The 18,261-nt window shown below is 46.6% G+C and overlaps 1 protein-coding gene and 1 long non-coding RNA gene across 2 annotated transcripts in view; one reads left to right on the forward strand and one right to left on the reverse strand.

The window, feature by feature from the left end:
• Positions 1-18,261, forward strand: part of LOC307220594 — a 144,469-nt gene that overhangs the window by 40,021 nt on the left and 86,187 nt on the right. The gene's annotated exons all lie outside the window — the stretch shown is intronic.
• GORAB (golgin, RAB6 interacting) lies at positions 2,914-16,523 on the reverse strand. The gene is made up of 5 exons (XM_079984456.1): positions 16,360-16,523; positions 11,458-11,782; positions 9,034-9,135; positions 7,174-7,314; positions 2,914-5,434 (listed from the first exon to the last, which is right to left on the reverse strand). The coding sequence occupies exons 1-5, from the start codon at positions 16,421-16,423 to the stop codon at positions 4,993-4,995; spliced, it is 1,074 nt and encodes a 357-aa protein (XP_079840582.1). The 5' UTR covers positions 16,424-16,523; the 3' UTR covers positions 2,914-4,992.

The following is an 18,261-nucleotide window of genomic DNA, read 5'->3' on the forward strand; positions in this document are numbered from 1 at the left end:
GGGTCAGGCTGTGCCTTGGCCAAAGTCCTGGTGGAACAGCTCTGTCTTGCAGGCCCTGCGGAAAGATGTCAAGTCCCGCAGGGCCCTAGTCTCTTGGGACAGAGCGTTCCACCAGATCGGGGCCACAGCTGAAAAGGCCCTGGCTCTGGTTGAGGCCAGCCTAACCTCTCTGTGGCCCGGGATCTCCAAGATGTTTTTATTTGAAGACCATAAGGTCCTCTGTGGGGCATACCAGGAGAGGCGGTCCCGTAGGTACGAGGGCCCTAGGCCGTATAGGGCTTTAAAGGTTAAAACCAGCACCTTAAACCTGATCCTGTACTCCACCGGGAGCCAGTGCAGCTGGTATAGTACCGGATGAATGTGATCTCGCAGCGAAGACCCCATAAGGAGTCTCGCCGCGGCATTCTGCACCCGCTGGAGTTTCTGGGTCAGTCTCAAGGGCAGCCCCACGTAGAGCGAGTTACAATAATCCAGTCTGAAGGTGACCGTCGCGTGGATCACAGTGGCTAGGTCAGGGCGAGAGAGATAAGGAGCCAACTGCTTAGCCTGTCATCTATGTCATTTTCAATTGTTATTGAGATTAATGTATTTTTAGATTTTATGACATGTGGAAATTGTTTTCCATTTGGCTGTGTTTTATTTATTGTTTGTGACTTTTGTTATGTTGGTAATTATGTAAATCATAATTGTAATGTTGTAAGCCGCCTTGACCATTGTTTTAAATATGGAAAGGCGGCATACAAATAAAATTATATATATATATAATTTAGTGTGTGTATATATTTGCATCATGTATGAATACATGTATTAATGTTTAATTGCTTTTTTAATAAGGTTTTTTTCTTCTATGCTTAGATGCTCTTATTTTACACACACACATATATAGTGTGTGTGTATACGTGCATCATGTATGAATACAGTACATGTATTAAAGTTTGTTTTTAAATAAGGTTTTTTCCTACTATGCTCTTATTTTATTCTTAAGCTGCTTTGAGTCCTTGTCAGGGGGAAAAGCGGGGTTTAAATAAATATAATAATAATATAGATGCATGTGTTTTTAGGGCTATGTCCTTAAATGAATGGGGGGAAAGGTTTTTATTTGCATTCTTGATTATTGAGATTCCTACAGCTCTTCATACAACCATTGTAGTGTTGGGAGGGAACCCCCCCCCCCAAGGGTCAACGAGTTCCACCCCCTGCAGTGCAGGAATTGCAGCTGAATAAACCCTTACAGATGGCCATCCAACCTCTTGTTTAAAAACCTTCAAGGAAGGAGAGTCCACCACCTTCTATTCTTCATCTAAACTAGGGGAAGAATGCAGCCGCTCTATACAGATCCCATACAGGACCTAGTAAACTGATTTAGATGGTATGTACTACTAGGGACGCAGGTGGCGCTGTGGGTTAATGCCTCAGCGCCTAGGACTTGCCGATTGAAAGGTCGGCGGTTCGAATCCCTGCGGCAGGGTGCGCTCCCGCTGCTCGGTCCCAGCGCCTGCCAACCTAGCAGTTCGAAAGCACCTCCGGGTGCAAGTAGATAAATAGGGACCGCTTACCAGCGGGAAGGTAAACGGCGTTTCCGTGTGCGGCTCTGGCTCTGGCTCTGGCTCTGGCCAGAGCAGCGATGTCACGCTGGCCACGTGACCCGGAAGTGTCTCCGGACAGCGCTGGCCCCTGGCCTCTTAAGTGAGATGGGCGCACAACCCCAGAGTCTGTCAAGACTGGCCCGTACGGGCAGGGGTACCTTTACCTTTACCTTTACTACTACACTGAGCACTTTTGAGTCTTGCTAAAAACAGGCATGAACACCTCCTCAGTTAAGGAAATCAATACATTTTTTGTTCAACGTCCATTAAATCCACTCAAGTCAACACCGTTTTCCCCCACCAGGTAGTCAAACTGCAAGACACAGAAAAGATAAGAACTGGAACCAATAGTCCAAATCAGCAATTGGAGTGGTTATTTATTTATTTATAGCTTCTATATACCTTCCTCTTTAGCCGAAAGGGCTTCCAGAGTGTACAGTCGTTAAAACAAGGCAATCCCTGCCCACAAACTTACAATTTTATTTTATTTTTTTTAAAAAGACACCTCAGGGAGAGAGAGGGGTGAAACATGCTCAAGCACCGATTCTTAAATACAGTGGTACCTCGCAAGACGAATGCCTCGCAAGACGAAAAACGCGCAAGATGAAAGAGTTTTCCGTTTTTTGAGTCGTTCCGCAAGACGAATTTCCCTATGGGCTTGCTTCGCAAGACAAAACGTCTTGTGAGTTCTTGCGAGTTTGTTTCCTTTTTCTTAAAGCCGCTAAGCCGTTAATGGCCGCTGAGCCGCTAAGCCGCTAATAACCGCTAAGCCGCTAATAGCCGCTAAGCTGCTAATAGCCGCTAAGCCGCTAAAAGCCGCTAAGCTGCTAATAGCCGTGCTTCGCAAGACGAAGAGACTCGCGGAACGGATTAATTTTGTCTTGCAAGGCACCACTGTCGTGACTTTGATCACGGCCACCTGGCACAGAGACAGCACAGGGGAAAGAGGTGCTTGATGGAGCTGGTCTTTGGCAAAGCTGGTGGATGAACCTTGTTTCATGCCTCCGCCACTAAGGCAGCCTGATGGAATGGCGGGAGAGGAGGAAATGGCTAACAATGATTTACTTTATGCGTCCCATACATTTTTTCATGGTAAACAGTATATGAAAAACATTTTTATGACCCTTTGCACAGAGAAGAAAGCCCTGCAACCCAGCCTTGAACTCAGACCCTCTTGCTCTTTATTGCCGGAATAAAAAGTGAAATGAAGAATCTCATATGGAACATTTATTGCAGTTGTTTGATAAGTAATATTTTCCCAGTGCTTACAGTGAGGCCTTACTTATATTTTGCTCTTTTAACAGTGACTAGAATTATTTTATTTTCATTTTTCTTGCACAAATCAGGTTGTGTTTGCTAAAAACTATTTGCCTACTGTTTACTAGCAGTATGAATTAAGTTAACAGCGTTTTGTCAATCTCTAGTAATGCACCTTTTTGTAACTTTATAAAATAGGAAGAAAATGTGAAAATATGTTTGCTACATGAATAAGAAATATTTATTAATGACATCCCACCTCACTGGGCAGTTTTATGGGACGTTGCCCCCTTTGGGTATTAAATAAATGTTTTGTTTTTGTAATCTGGCAAACTTTGGGGTCCCCCAAGTGGTAACTTTTCCTTGTTTCGCATTGGCCCTGTTTTGGCTCCCTGCTACTGGAGCAGGGAGGAGGGGTGCAGAATGAAGGGATCACAGAGTGACCAAGGTGCAATGTATGAAAAAGTGTTGCCTACCAAGGAGGTTGAAATTTTGGACATTAGCACGGGGGCATGAACACATGCAAAGAAGCCAGCACTAAGGTTCCCAATTTTATGGAGTGACTGACTAGCCTGAGTTACAAATGCCACGAGTGTGGCACACACAAGGTTTTGCAAGTCCTAAGGGGTGTGGACTTTGGGATGAGATGGCTCAATAAGGATCTTTGTGGATGGCAAAGTGTGTGCATGCGTTTGTGCAAATCTAATCGCTTCTTGGAATGAAATGAATGTATCTTATTTTGCAGCTGGGCTGCTTTCAAACGTCTTCCACTAATAGACTGTGTGGCTCTGGCATGCAGTCAACTCTCCACCAGCCTCTGTAGCTCAGTACAGTGGTACCTCTGGTTAAGAACTTAATTCGTTCCGGAGGTCTGTTCTTAACCTGAAACTATTCTTAACCTGAAGCACCACTTTAGCTAATGGGGCCTCCTGCTGCCACCACACCGCTGCTGCACGATTTCTGTTATCATCCTGAAGCAAAGTTGTTAATCCGAGGTACTATTTCTGGGTTAGCGGAGTCTGTAACCTGAAGCGTCTATAACATAGCTGTCAACCCTCCCTTTTTTTGGCGGGAAATTCCCTTATTCCAGCGCCATTTCTCGCTGCTTCCCACTGCTATCCCAGATTGTTAGATATCCCGTAGACTGTCCCCGGGACAGGTGAGGCTGCTGAACCCTTATTTTTGAGGTTGCTGATCCCTTATTTTCAAATCTGAAAGTTGACAGCTATGGTCTGTAACCTGAGGTACCACTGTAACGGAAAGAAAAAACCCACCTATCAGGACAGGACTGCCAATACAGTCATATCTCGGGTTGAATGTGCTTCAGGTTGAGCACTTTCGGGTTGCACTCCGCGGCAACCCAGAAGTAACGGAGCGCGTAACCTCCAGATTTTGCCGCTTGCGCATGCGTAGACGCTAAAAATGACGTCATGCGCGGAAGCGGCAAAATGCGACCCGCGCACGAACGCAGTCGCATCTTATGTTCTATTCAGGATGCGAACGGGGCTCCTGAACGGATCCCGTTCGCATCCCAAGGTACCCCTGTATACTGGAGTGTGTTTTAGATAGCACCTATCTCATACTGGCTTGCATTTTTAAAATATAAAGCGGGGGGGGGGGGCGGGGGAGCCTTTTTCAGCCGAAGGGTCACAGACCCTTCCGGCTAATTTTCTGAGGACAACATGCCAGTGGAGGGCAGAGTAGCGAATGTAAGCTTGACCTCCATACGGCAGGCTAGCTTCTACACACATTCAGCCACACAGACAAATGAGAGAGGTGCGGTCAGAGTTCAAAGACACAGTCCAGCCAGGCAAAAACATTCAGGGTGCAAAGGAGAGCCAGCGAGGGGTGCGGTCTGGAAGGAGTTCTGAAGGCCAGGAAGAAAGGCTTGGCTGACATTTTCCATCCCCGATATCAAGGCAATTGCCATGGACCACATGCAGTTTGCATGAATGCGGAAGGTGGGCAGGGAGAAGATGATAGAGCTCACATGAGTATGCTGGCGAGCCAGGAGACGAATGGAGATAGCGCTGCCATCAAAAACCAGATTTCAGAGGGCTCTTGTAGCACCATGGAGAAGAAGCCTCTAAACCCTATGGGTAAATAGGATAATGGCGCCAGCCAGAGGTTAGCTGATTAGGTTCAGTGTTCATGTGCTGTCCTGAGCCGTCGTTTCCCCTGAAGCAGAATTTACTGCTTGGCCTTCGCCATTCGAATGGAAAGCGGTGGGCTGCTCTGCTAATGTTTCTGAATCTGTGCGGCCTTCACTCTCAGGTCCTTTATTGGCAGCCGGGGAAGCTGCATTTTCCTCACCAACCAGGGCCGGCTTCTGGGACTCCGCCCTCTGCCTCGCCGCTTCCGCTTCCTGCTGCTGCAACATCCGCTCCACCTCTATCTCGAGTTCCAGATTCTCATCGTCTGCCTCCACGTCCAGCTGCTGCATTAACTCCTCTAATTTGTTGGCCTTGCGAAGCTCATTTTGCTGGATGATGGTGCACAAATGCTCCGTGAGCTGCTCTTTGACTTCCGTTTTCTTCTGGAGGTCCAGCTTCGCGGACACATACTCGGCTTCTGCCTTGTCGTAACGCTTCCTGAGGATGGGAAAAAAGAGCAACTGTTTAATAGGGAAGTTTTGGCTGCTCTACGGACAGGAACACAGAATTGTAGAGTTGGAAGGGACCCCCATCTAGTCCAAGCCAGGAATCAAAGCTCAAGAATCCCTGACAGATGGCCATCCAAACCCTGTTTAAAAACCTCCAAAGGAGAGTCTACCATCCACCTGGTTTGCCCCACAGAGGACCTTACGGTCTGCAAATAACCAACATCCTAAAGATTCCAGGCCCCAGAGAGATCAGACTGGCCTTGACCAGAGCCAGGGCCTTTTCAGCCATGGCCCCGGCCTGGTGGAATGCTATCTCACAAGAGTCTAGGGCCCTGCGGGATTTGACATCTTTCCGCAGGGCCTGCAAGACAGAGCTGTTCCGCCAGGCCTTTGGTCAGGGTTCAGTCTGACTCATTTTCTCCTTGTATAAGAACAAGCACAAAGGAGGTTCCCAGCTCGCTCACAGGCGCTTATAATATCAGTGGAAACAGTTGGAAATCGCCTTCAATTTTAACTTGAAGATTGCCACTTGTTGAGTTTTAATTTTAATTCGTTTGAGTTAATTGTGGGATGTATCTTAATTTATTGATCGTTTGTTTTTATGCATTGTCTTCCTTGTATGATGTTAGCCGCTCTGAGCCCAGCTTTGACTGGGGAGGGTGGGATATAAATTTAAAAAATAATAATAATATTATTATTATCATCATCATCATCATCAAAGTACAGTGGTGCCTCTAGATGCGAACGGGATCCGTTCTGGAGCACCATTCGCATCCTGAAGCAAACGCAACCCGCGTCCGCACGTCTGTGCATGCGCGGGTCACGAGTCGCTGCTTCCGCGCATGCGTGTGACGTCATTTTGAGCGTCTGCACATGCGCAAGCGGTGAAACCCAGAAGTAACGCACTCCGTTACTTCCGGGTTGCCACAGAGCGCAACCCAAAAAGGCTTAACCTGAAGCGACTTCAACCCGAGGTATGCCTGTAGTTCATTCTAGTATTAAATAGCTCTCCGACAAAGCTACTCAAAACCAAAACTACTTGATCTGCAGAAAAAAAATTACTCAGCAGACTGAAGAAAATGGGATAAAAACTGGAAGCAGAGACAACATAACCAAGTCTACTCTGTTAAAGCTTCATAACTGGTATATTCAAGACTGGAATTGAAGATTTGAAGCACTACACATGGGACCAGCTAAGAAAAAGCTTTGAAAGGCAAACAGATATGACCGTTATCACTATTCCTCCAACTATCCTTGTAAGAAAGGACGCCATGGTCACCCACCTTTCTCAGGCCATGAGCCACACTGACCCATGGTCAACCCTCGTGCAAATGTGGGTGCGATGAGAGCTGCCGTTCTCAAGGCTGCCTTCCCAAGCTGTTTCCCATCAGCTATTCTACAGAATTTTAAATCCATTTTAATCAGTGGTTTTAATATAGATTGTGCACAATAAAGCACAAGGACTTCCATTTGCACATGAGACTTCCTCTCCCTCTCCTCTCCCATTGCCCCCCCTCCCAAAAAAACTGCTCCAGGGAAATGAAGAGCAGATTGGGGGAGTAGGAACAGAGGAGGGTAAGTCCAGCTAAACTATACTAATGGAACTTTAAAAAATCTTTTCAGCAGGGCGACCAAAAACCCAGGCCTTGTATTTGTCGCCACTGCTGTAGAAGTGAATACTCTCCTCACGCATCAATCTCTTATTCTTATTCTGTACTTAGTCCTTACCGAGCGCATGAATACTCCAGGCTTGCCTGGTCAATCCTGTTTCTCAGGATCCCGATATCAGCAGACACCATGTCATCCAGAGCTTGGAGCTGGGTTTGAATCCGCTTCAACTTCACTGTTTCAGCCTGAGTTCTTTTGGATCTGGGGAGGGAAGAGACCATATTTGTTGGCAATGTGCCATTATAAGTATTTCAGTAAGAAAGACTTGTTAAAACTTCTCAGGAATGTTAGAGCTGTGTTTTTTCTTCATTTATACAGTAGGAAAAAAGCCTGGGCTTTCCAAACAAAGAATGGACTCCAGAAAAACTCCATTTTTTATCTTTATTTTAATGAAAGGATGAGACTGGACAGGCTTTATGGAGAAAGGTTTAAAGATATGCAGGTTGCATTTAAAATCATCTACAGTTCAGCAGGTTTTATACCCCCTGCAAAGCTACCAATCCCCCTGGAAACTTTATTTGACTTCTAACCAGCTTATACTAAGTATAAGAAAACGGTCTTACCACTTTTTCATTCAACTTCTACAGAGAATTTGTTCAAGAGCTCTTCTACAAAGCCAAGCAGCTCAACCTAGATCTGTAATGCTGGAGACCTGGTCTCCAGCCCTCCCTTTTCACATGAATAACAGCATCTTATAAAATTGTCCAGTAGCACCTTAGAGACCAACTAAGTTTGTTCTGGGTATACGCTTTTCGTGTGCATGCACACTTCTTCAGATACTCCGAAACAGAAGTCACCAGACCCTTATATATACAGTGGTACCTCTAGATGCAAACGGGATCCGTTCCGGAGCCCTGTTCACATCTAGAAGCAAAAGTAACCCGTGTCCGCTCATCTGCGTGTGCGCGGGTCATGTTTCGGCGCTTCTGCGCATGACATCATTTTGAGCGTCTGCGCAAGTGGTGAAACCCGGAAGTAATGCGCTCCGTTACTTTCGGGTTGCCGTGGAGCACAACTCAAATGCGCTCATCCCGAAGCACATTCAACCCGAGGTACGACTGTAGTGGGAGGGTGGGGTGGGGTTTTTCTCAGAAGGGTAGTAGGAGATGGGTGATTGGCATCTTATAAGTTCCTTATTACAACACGATTCCAAACATTCTCATGAACTTACATCCTGTTTTGTTCAACAGAACGCAATGGAATGAAGTCATGATTATAGTCTAAGTTAAAAGGAGAGGAACAGCAAACACTTTTCAATCCAGCTTGCACCTTCCAAACAGTAACGGTGGGATTTCTTATTGATATTCAGAGGAAAAACACTTTGTGCTAGTGCTGAGAAAATGAGGCAGGCAGGGTTTGTTAAGATCCAGCAACACAATTCGGGGGGAAATACAGTGGTGCCCCGCAAGACGAATGCCTCGCAAGACGGAAAACCTGCTAGACGAAAGGGTTTTCCGTTTTGGAGGTGCTTCGCAAAACGAATTTCCTATGGGCTTGCTTCACAATACGAAAATGTCTTGCGAGTTCCTGCGGTTTTTTCCCCCTCCCCCCACCTTTTTCTAAGCCGCTAAGTCGTTTATCAGCTGATCCACTAAGCCGCTAAGCCACTTATCAGCTGATCCGCTAAGCCGCTTAACAGCTGATCCGCTAAACCGCTTATCAGCAGATCCGTTAAGCCGCTTAACAGCTGATCCACTAAGCTGCTTATCAGCTGATCCGCTAAGCCGCTAAGCCGCTTATCAGCTGATCCGCTAAGCCACTAAAAGTGCTAATCCGCTAATGGGCTTGCATTTTCGCAAGAGGAAAAAACCGCAAGATGAAGAGACTCACAGAACGGATTCTTTTCGTCTTGCGAGGCACCACTGTAGTTATTGTGTTCCTTTAGCCTGCCGAAATATTACACCTAAAGATTCTTCATACCTTTCCGCTATTGCTTTAGCCAGGAGAGCTTTCTTGCGCTTGTTCTTTTCTTCCATAAGCTTCTGCTCCTGTTGTAGGATCTCCCACCGAGACTTCTCTGGCCTGAACATTGACAAAACAACAGAATTAACAAGGAATTGCCTTCTTTCTCCCTCTCCCACAAAACTAGCCCATAGGGTAACCGAGTCAATGATGCATTCTGCAATTGCTTCAAAAATATTTGAATAATTCACACTAGTCGCTTTAACGCCAAGCCTGGTTTCAGAATCTGAGGTTGTATCCAAAGCAGTGAAGTTACGGTCCCACCAGCACAAGAATTTCTGCATAAAGGGACTTCCTTCCCCTTTCCTCTCTACGGGAGCCCCCTAAATATGTTCTAGAAACCAGAAACTCTGCTATTCAACCCCTGCAGCAAACTGATCCTTTGAGGACAGATATCACTGAAAACTTTGCTCTTGACTGACTCACAGAACGGAAGAATTGTTGCTTTGCATGAATAAGGGCCCAGGTCCAACTACCAGTCACTACAGATCAGGGATTGCTAACTTGAGAGGACCACAACTCCCATCAGCCCCAACAACCATGGCCAATCATCAGGGATGATGGAAGCTAGTCCAGCAACATCTGGAGGTCTAGAGGTTAGTCACCTCTGTAGACAATATTGAGCTAGATCTGTCTTGTTATAAGGCAGCTCAATATATTTTCTATCCTTTGTGTATCAGTGCCTTTTAAACTGTGTCCAACCCACCCTGTGATCCTCGGATGAAGGGTGGTATATAAATTTAATAAATAATAAACCACAGCTTGTCTGAATACACTCTAAATCTTCCCTTGCCATGAGCAGCTACAGAGAAGTTTTGAGTGTTGCCGCGGCTCAAGTTCACGCAGGGCAACAAGGATGTCCATAAAGTATGACTAGTGCCTAACATGAAATGAGTATGCATTCTGCAACATGTCCCGGAATCCTCTACAATGTGTAGGGGCTTCATGGCAGAAAGGCCAGCACTGTGGAAATTGTTCCCTGAAGCCTGGAAACTATTTCGTACAATTGCACTGACAAGCAATGTGCAGAGCTCTCTGCATAAGAGGAAAATTCTAGCTGTTGTGCTTGCACCAAAGCAAAGGTCTCTAAAACTATGCACATGACCTTAGCAAGACTGGAGAGCTGGTCAGATTTGGCCCTATACATAAAAGCACATCAATAATAATAATAATAATAATAATAATAAATTTTTATTTATACCCCGCCCTTCCCAGTTCAAAAACCAGGCTCAGGGCGGCTAACAACAAATTTAAAACATTTAATTATAAAATACAGTATAAAAACATGAATAACAATAAAAATCAAAAATCAATTAGATAATCCCCAGGGCTAGCTGGCTGAATTGGTCCTACTTGGGCCAGCAAGGAGGCCAGGGGAGAATTAGCTGTGGGGTCTCAGAGCGGGTGATCTTCATAAAAGGGGAGGGAAGAGAAGGGAAATAAAAGATCAGGCTGAATTCAAATTCTAGGTCAGGCAGAATAGCTCTGTTTTACAGGCCCGACGGAAGGAGATTAAATCCCGAAGGGCCCTAGTCTCATGGGACAGAGCATTCCACCAGGTTAGAGCCGTCACTGAAAAGGCCCTGACCCTAGTGGAGGATAGTCTGACTTCCTTAGGGCCCGGGATCAAGGTGAAGAAAGGGCAGAAAAAGATCTCAATATTTATTCCCCTAAACACCACTGCAATTTTTCATGTATCTTCCAATTTACTATGCAGTACAACTCTGGGACGCAGGTGGCGCTGTGGGTTAAAGCCTCAGCGCCTAGGGCTTGCCGATCGAAAGGTCGGCGGTTCGAATCCCTGCGGTGGGGTGCGCTCCCGCTGCTCGGTCCCAGCGCCTGCCAACCTAGCAGTTCGAAAGCACCTCCGGGTGCAAGTAGATAAATAGGGACCGCTTACCAGCGGGAAGGTAAACGGCGTTTCCGTGTGCGGCTCTGGCTCGCCAGAGCAGCGATGTCACGCTGGCCACGTGACCCGGAAGTGTCTCCGGACAGCGCTGGCCCCTGGCCTCTTAAGTGAGATGGGCGCACAACCCCAGAGTCTGTCAGGACTGGCCCGTACGGGCAGGGGTACCTTTACCTTTACCTTTTACAACTCTGGGTGGGATTCCATTGAATCCCATCAATGGAAGCCCTACACAAGGGCTTATGTTTATGCATCAGTGTTTATCCCTCCCCTATGTCCCTGAAATTGGCTCAGGGTTGGGGTGTCAGGAGAACCCCAAACCAGCAGGTGGGGAGAGGAGGCAATCGTTCTGTCTGACAAACAGAAATGCTTGCCCTGATGGAACAATCACCTTAGTACGACGTTGAATTCCCCCTCTGCAATTAGATTGTTTGGGATGATAAAACTCTTAAGAGTTTCATTACAGACTTACTAACAATTCCATTTTCTTTTTCTCCGGTTTATGACTTGGCACTGTAGAGGGGTCACCGTTACACGTTTTATCTACTCCAGGTTGAACCTGTTGCTTTTTGGCATCTTGCTGCTCTTCCGCTGTCGGAGACTGGGGCGGTGGGAGAGGCGTCTGGGGAGAGGAGCTCTTCTGTTTGGGCGCAGAAAGCCTCTGCTCCAGGGGTAACGACAAGGCTGCTCCATCGGGAAGTTCTGCTTCTCCACATATCTGCTGAAGTGGCTTTTTGCGCTGCAGATGTTGGCGGTGTTTGCTTACAGGAGCTGGCCGATGCTGCGGTGCAAGAGGCGGATCTAAATGGCCCAAATAAACAAAAATTAAGCTTTCACATCCGTGGAGCTCCAATGCATGGGGTAAGCTACAAAATAAAGAAGTGAATTAAAATTGAAGAAATATGATTTAGAATATGATAGACAAAAATGGAGTGAAGTTAGGGGTACACATTACAAATGATATATTGGAGTCAAGTATAAAATCAACAGAAATACCCTCTATGGATCTAAGACTAAGACTTATTCAACAGAAAATAATATTCAGAGTCCACTGGATTCCAGAAGAAAATAACAAGTGCAGACAACTGCTGGAGATGTGGGAGTAAAAATGCAAACTTAGTACATATGATGATTAACTGCCCAATGATAAGATCATTTTGGTGCGAGGTGAGGATATTTATAGCAAGAGTAATAAAAAGAAATCGTTATTTAGGGGAACTGAATTTAATTCTAAATTATATTCCGGAAACGTGGGAGATTTCAAGGGGTCAAAAAAAATGGATGTACCGTGCTGTATTAGAAGCAAAAAAACTTTGTTTTGATGAATTGGAAGAGCCGCAAAAAGATTCCATTGAGCACATGGACTGATAATATGGATAGATTAGCTACATAAGAACGAATTACATGTCGATGCAAATTAAAAATGGATAAATATGAAGAAATCTGGAATGGATATTTAAGTGATAAGGTGGATAGTGGGGGGAAGTGGTGGGGGGAAAGAGAGAGGTGGGAAAATATTGTTAAAAAGGTGTAGTCATAGATATATCAGTGCATTCAAATCTGAATTGTCAAATTGTGTTATTATTGTTATTATGTTTTTTGTTGTATGTGTCTTTTGCAGTTGTTGTTTGTATCAAAAAGATTAAATAAATTTTAAAAAAGAAAGAAATGAATTAATTTCACCCCTCCCCTAAAAGTATTGACTGCAAAACTTTAATCCAGAACCGTTTTAGAAGAGACCTAAGGCTTCTGGAACTCAAGAGTGAGTAATGATAATAATATAACAAAAGTAATTTAAAATTATTTTTAATGCAGCTTAGGTGGCATGGTTTACTCTACTGCAGGTGATCCTGTATGCTATTTGGCATCTACATGATGTTGTTGTTGTTGTTTAGTCGTTTAGTCGTGTCCACCTCTTCGTGACCCCCTGGACCAGAGCACGCCAGGCTCTTTTGTCTTCCACTGCCTCCCGCAGTTTGGTCAAACTCATGCTGGTAACCTCAAAAACACTGTCCAACCATCTCGTCCTCTGTCGCCCCCTTCTCCTTGTGCCCTCCATCTTTCCCAACATCAGGGTCTTTTCCAAGGAGTCTTCTCTTCTCCTGAGGTGGCCAAAGTCTTGGAGCCTCAGCTTCAGGATCTGTCCTTCCAGTGAGCACTCAGGGCTGATTTCCTTCAGGATGGAGAGGTTGGATCTTCTTGCAGTCCATGGGACTCTCAAGAGTCTCCTCCAGCACCAGAATTAAAAAGCATCAATTCTTCGGCGATCAGCCTTCTTTATGGTCCAGCTCTCACTTCCTTACATCACTACTGGGAAAACCATGGCTTTAACTATACAGACCTTTGTTGGTAAGGTGATGTCTCTGCTTTTTAAGATGCTGTCTAGGTTTGTCATTGCTTTTCTCCCAAGAAGCAGGCGTCTTTTAATTTTGTGACTGCTGTCACTGAAAGGCAGTATATAAGTTTAATAAATAAAATAGTAACAAGAAGAACCCAGACAGCTGGGTTTTCATTATGCATGCCTGTAGGGAGTGTGTTGTTGTTGTTGTTTAGTTGTTTAGTCGTGTCTGACTCTTCATGACCACCTGGACCAGAGCACACCAGGCCCTCCTGTCTTCCACTGCCTCCCGCAGTTTGGTCAAACTTATGCTGGTAACTTCAAGAACACTGTCCCACCATCTCGTCCTCCGTCGTCCCCTTCTTCTTGTGCCCTCCATCTTTCCCAACATCAGGGTCTTTTCCAGAGAGTCTTCTCTTCTCATGAGGTGGCCAAAGTCTTGGAGCCTCAGCTTCAGGATCTGTCCTTCCAGTGAGCACTCAGGGCTGATTTCCTTCAGAATGGATCGGTTGGATCTTCTTGCAGTCCATGGGACTCTCAGGAGTCTCCTCCAGCACCAAAATTCAAAAGCATCCATTCTTCGGCGATCAGCCTTCTTGATGGTCCAGCTCTCACAGGCATCTCCATGTAGGGGCTGGGAATGTCCCCTGCCTGAAAAACCTGGAGAGCAGCTGCCAAGCAGCAACTTCCTGCGCACTTATTTAAACCAGCCCGTTAATCAGAACCATGAGGACTGGAATCTTAAATTTAGGTTTCGGGGAGGAGCCCACAGCTCTGCAACACCACACCTGCCTTGCATGCAGAAGGTCCCTTGGGGTCAATCCCTGGCATTTGCAGGTAGGGCAGGTAGGGTAGAATGTCCCCTGTCTGTGACCCTGGAGAGCCATTGTGGGAGTGCAAGATTTACGTACTGTATAAGCTAAATAAGCTACAGTGGTGCCTCGCAAGACGAACGCCTTGCAAAACGAAAAACTCGCAAGACGAAAGAGTTTTCCGTTTTTGAGTCGTTCCGCAAGAGGAATTTCCCTATGGGCTTGCTTCGCAAGAAGAAAGCCCATAGGGAAATCTCCGGGGACCTCTTTTAAATGCTGGCGGTGGGGAGCAAAGCCTTTCGCCCCCCTCCGGCCTTCAGAAGAGGTCCAGGAAGGCCGGCGGGGGCCGAAAGGCTTTGCTTCCCACCGCCAGCATTTTAAAAGCGGTCCGGGATAGCAGGGAAGCGCGCTGCGCTTTCCCGCTATCCCGGACCGCTTTTAAAATGCTGGCCGTCGGGAGCAAAACTTTCGCCCACCGCCGGCCTTCAGAAGAGGTCCTGGACCTCTTCTGAAGGCCGGCGGGGGGCAAAAGTCTTTGCTCCCCCCCCCCACCTGCCTTCCCGGGATAGCGGAGAAGCGCAGCGCGTTTCTCCGCTGTCCCGGAGGGCTTTTGAATGCAGGCGGGGGGGAGCAAAGACTTTCGCTCACTGCCTGCCTTCAGAAGACCTCCGCTGTCCCGGGGGCTTTTAAAATGCTGGGGGTCAGCAGCGAAGGCTTCGCTGCCGCCCGCCAGCATTTTAAGATTGCCCCGGGACAGCGGAGAAGTCTCTGCTGTCCCGGGGGCTTTTAAAAGGCTTCGCTGCCGCCCGCCAGCATTTTAAGATTGCCCCGGGACAGCGGAGAAGTCTCTGCTGTCCCGGGGGCTTTTAAAAGGCTTCGCTGCCGCCCGCCAGCATTTTAAGATTGCCCCGGGACAGCGGAGAAGTCTCTGCTGTCCCGGGGGCTTTTAAAAGGCTTCGCTGCCGCCCGCCAGCATTTTAAGATTGCCCCGGGACAGCGGAGAAGTCTCTGCTGTCCCGGGGGCTTTTAAAAGGCTTCGCTGCCGCCCGCCAGCATTTTAAGATTGCCCCGGGACAGCGGAGAAGTCTCTGCTGTCCCGGGGGCTTTTAAAAGGCTTCGCTGCCGCCCGCCAGCATTTTAAGATTGCCCCGGGACAGCGGAGAAGTCTCTGCTGTCCCGGGGGCTTTTAAAAGGCTTCGCTGCCGCCCGCCAGCATTTTAAGATTGCCCCGGGACAGCGGAGAAGTCTCTGCTGTCCCGGGGGCTTTTAAAAGGCTTCGCTGCCGCCCGCCAGCATTTTAAGATTGCCCCGGGACAGCGGAGAAGTCTCTGCTGTCCCGGGGGCTTTTAAAAGGCTTCGCTGCCGCCCGCCAGCATTTTAAGATTGCCCCGGGACAGCGGAGAAGTCTCCGCTGTCCCGGGGGCTTTTAAAAGGCTTCGCTGCCGCCCGCCAGCATTTTAAGATTGCCCCGAGACAGAGAAGTCTCCGCTGTCCCGGGGGCTTTTAAAATGCTGGGGGTCGGCAGCAAAGCCCTCCTGTCCCCGGAGCTTGCGGGGCGGGAGGTGGGGAGAAGGGCTTTTCTTCCCACCGCCAGCCTTCAGAACAGCCTTCTGAAGGCTGGCGGTGGGAAGAAAAGCCCTTGTCCCCCGTCCCCCCCAGCCTTCAGAAGAGGTCGGGGGACAGACTGTCCCCGGACCTGGTCTGAAGGCGGTTTCCATAGGAACGCATTGATTGATTTTCAATGCATTCCTATGGGAAACCGTGCTTCGCAAGACGAAAAACTCGCAAGAAGAAAAAACTTGAAGAACGAATTAATTCCGTCTTGCGAGGCGCCACTGTATAGCTTACCCTCACAAAATTTAAAGTGGGGAAAAACTGAATGTACATTTCCAAAATATAAGAAACCAATAAAATAAAACCTACATACAGCAACAGTAAGGTATTTTTTTACATTAGCAGGGTTTTGAATTACTTGTAATTTCCCCATCTGGTCTGGAATAGCTCAGCCGGCACAGCATGGGATTCTCGATCTCAGGGTGGTGGGTTCGAATCCCGCGTTGGGCAGAAGATTCCCGCCTTGCAGGAGGGTTGGACTAGATGACCCTTGGGGGTCCCAACTCGACCATTCTCCGTTTCTATGAGACCCCGAGCCCAGCGAAACAAAGCGGCTCCGGCTTCCCGCAACCCGCCTCCCCGGCCGCCCCTCACCCGCCGCCGGCCTTGCTTACCTCGGCGCTGCCCCTGGAGCCGCCGGAGCTCCTGCTCGGAGAAGCCAGCCCAGGCCCCGGCCATGGCCCGCGCGTCCCTCCCTCCCTCCCTCCCGGGCACCCGCCCGGCTCCTGCTTCCGCTGCCACGTCTCGCAGCTCCGCCCCTCAGCTTTGGGAAAAGCCGCTGCTCCGGGCAGGCCTCGCGCGGCGGACTAGGCCCGGCGCGTCGCTATGGCAACGGCAGGAGGCCTCAGACGCCGGGCCTTCTCGCAGATTATCATATTATATCATATTATATTATATAGAGTCGGGGCTGCTAGGCCCAGTCCAATATGAAGCTATTTTTACATTAGCAGGGTTTTAAAATTTATTGTAATTTGGCTATGAATGGATAATAAGTCATTTAAATAAGGTTCAAACTGGACATGCAGTATATTGATAATGAAACCAAGGAAGGGAATAGAGGGAAGTCAGTCTGTTTTGTTTTTGTTTTTTATTTTGAAAATATTTTGACTGTTTTGAATTTTGAATATTATATATGATGAACTAAAAAAAATTATAAGAACATTTCCGAAAAAACCTGAGGCGTTCTTACTTGGGATTGTAGGCAGAGAAGTAGCAACAAAAGTAAAAGAAATCTTTCTGTACAAAACTGGTAGAATTTGCTGAATTGGCTCATAGGACAAACAGGCTGAGAGGTAATGCTAACCAAAAATTTATTCAAAAATGGGACGTGTTCAAGAACTACTTAAACAAATATAACAGTGGTGTGGCTTCTTTGACGGCATTTGATTTCTGTATATATGAATGAAAAGGTTCTAAAAATCGAAAGGAAACTTTAAGAGAGTATAATTAGTATAATGTTAAGTTTTGTACAACAGGAAAATAGAAAAAGGTAAAGGTGTTGGGGGAAGTCTTATGTGTATATATGTAGGGGTGCATGGTGAATTGTATTGTATTTTGAATTGACATTTGTTTTGTAATTATTTTTTTTCATAATTATGTTATCAAGTAAATTCCATAGAAAATTAAAAGAAAAAGAAAAACTAACCATCATCAGGTGTATTTGAGGCTGGCTGGAAAGCTATTGCCGGTCACTGTAGAACAGGGGCCTATTGCCACATTGGGGAGTTTGTTTGTTTGTTTTTTTTAATAAAAATTTTTATTAATTTCCAAATTTTTAACAAACACAAAAACAACATAAAAACAAACACAAAAAATCATATTTTCTTTACCTTATTTCCATAAACCTCTTTTCCCGGACTTCCCCATACCTTCCCCTTTTTGCATCCTTTATTTTAAACAGTTATTCAGCAACCCTTCTTAGCCAATTAAATATAAATTCATTCTCCTTTTCAATTCCACCCTAAATTAAACACAGTTTACCGCTGTAATTCTACGTCTTCCTCTCCCTCAGCATTTTAGCACTCCTCAATTTTATAGTAGCTCTTAAGATATATTTTAAACTTCTTCCAGTCTTCTTCCACAGTCTCTTTCTCTTGGTCGCGGATTCTGCCGGTCATTTCTGCCAGTCCCATAAAGTCAATCACTTTCGCCTGCCATTCCTCCAGCGTGGGTAGCTCTTGTGTCTTCCAATACTTTGCTAGAAGAATCCTTGCTGCCGTAGTAGCGTACAAAAAGAAATTCTTGTCCTTCTTCGACACCAGCTGGCCGACCATACCCAAGAGAAATGCCTCTGGTTTCTTATGAAAGGTGCACTTAAGCACTTTCTTAATCTCATTATAAATCATTTCCCAGAAAGCCTTAATCTTTGGGCAGGTCCACCAAAGGTGGAAGAAGGTACCTTCAGTCCACATTGGGGAGTTTGAAAGTGTTGTGGCGCCATCACAAAATGGAATAATAATAATTTATTATTTGTACCGTGCCCATCTGGCTGGGTTTCCCCAGCCATTCTGGGCAGC

Source organism: Podarcis cretensis, assembly GCF_951804945.1.
Source record: "Podarcis cretensis genome assembly, chromosome: 7".
Taxonomy (NCBI): domain Eukaryota; kingdom Metazoa; phylum Chordata; class Lepidosauria; order Squamata; family Lacertidae; genus Podarcis; species Podarcis cretensis.

What these genes read in the sequence shown, in the direction of transcription:
- GORAB (XM_079984456.1), bottom strand. Translation starts at nt 16,423, where the DNA reads ATGGCCGGGGCCTGGGCTGGCTTCTCCGAGCAGGAGCTCCGGCGGCTC. An exon ending in GAGAAAAAGAAAATGGAATT is followed by an intron (nt 9,136 to 11,457) that starts GTTAGTAAGTCT and finishes GTCAATGTTCAG; the next exon opens with GCCAGAGAAGTCTCGGTGGG. An exon ending in CTGGAGTATTCATGCGCTCG is followed by an intron (nt 5,435 to 7,173) that starts GTAAGGACTAAG and finishes TCCCATCCTCAG; the next exon opens with GAAGCGTTACGACAAGGCAG.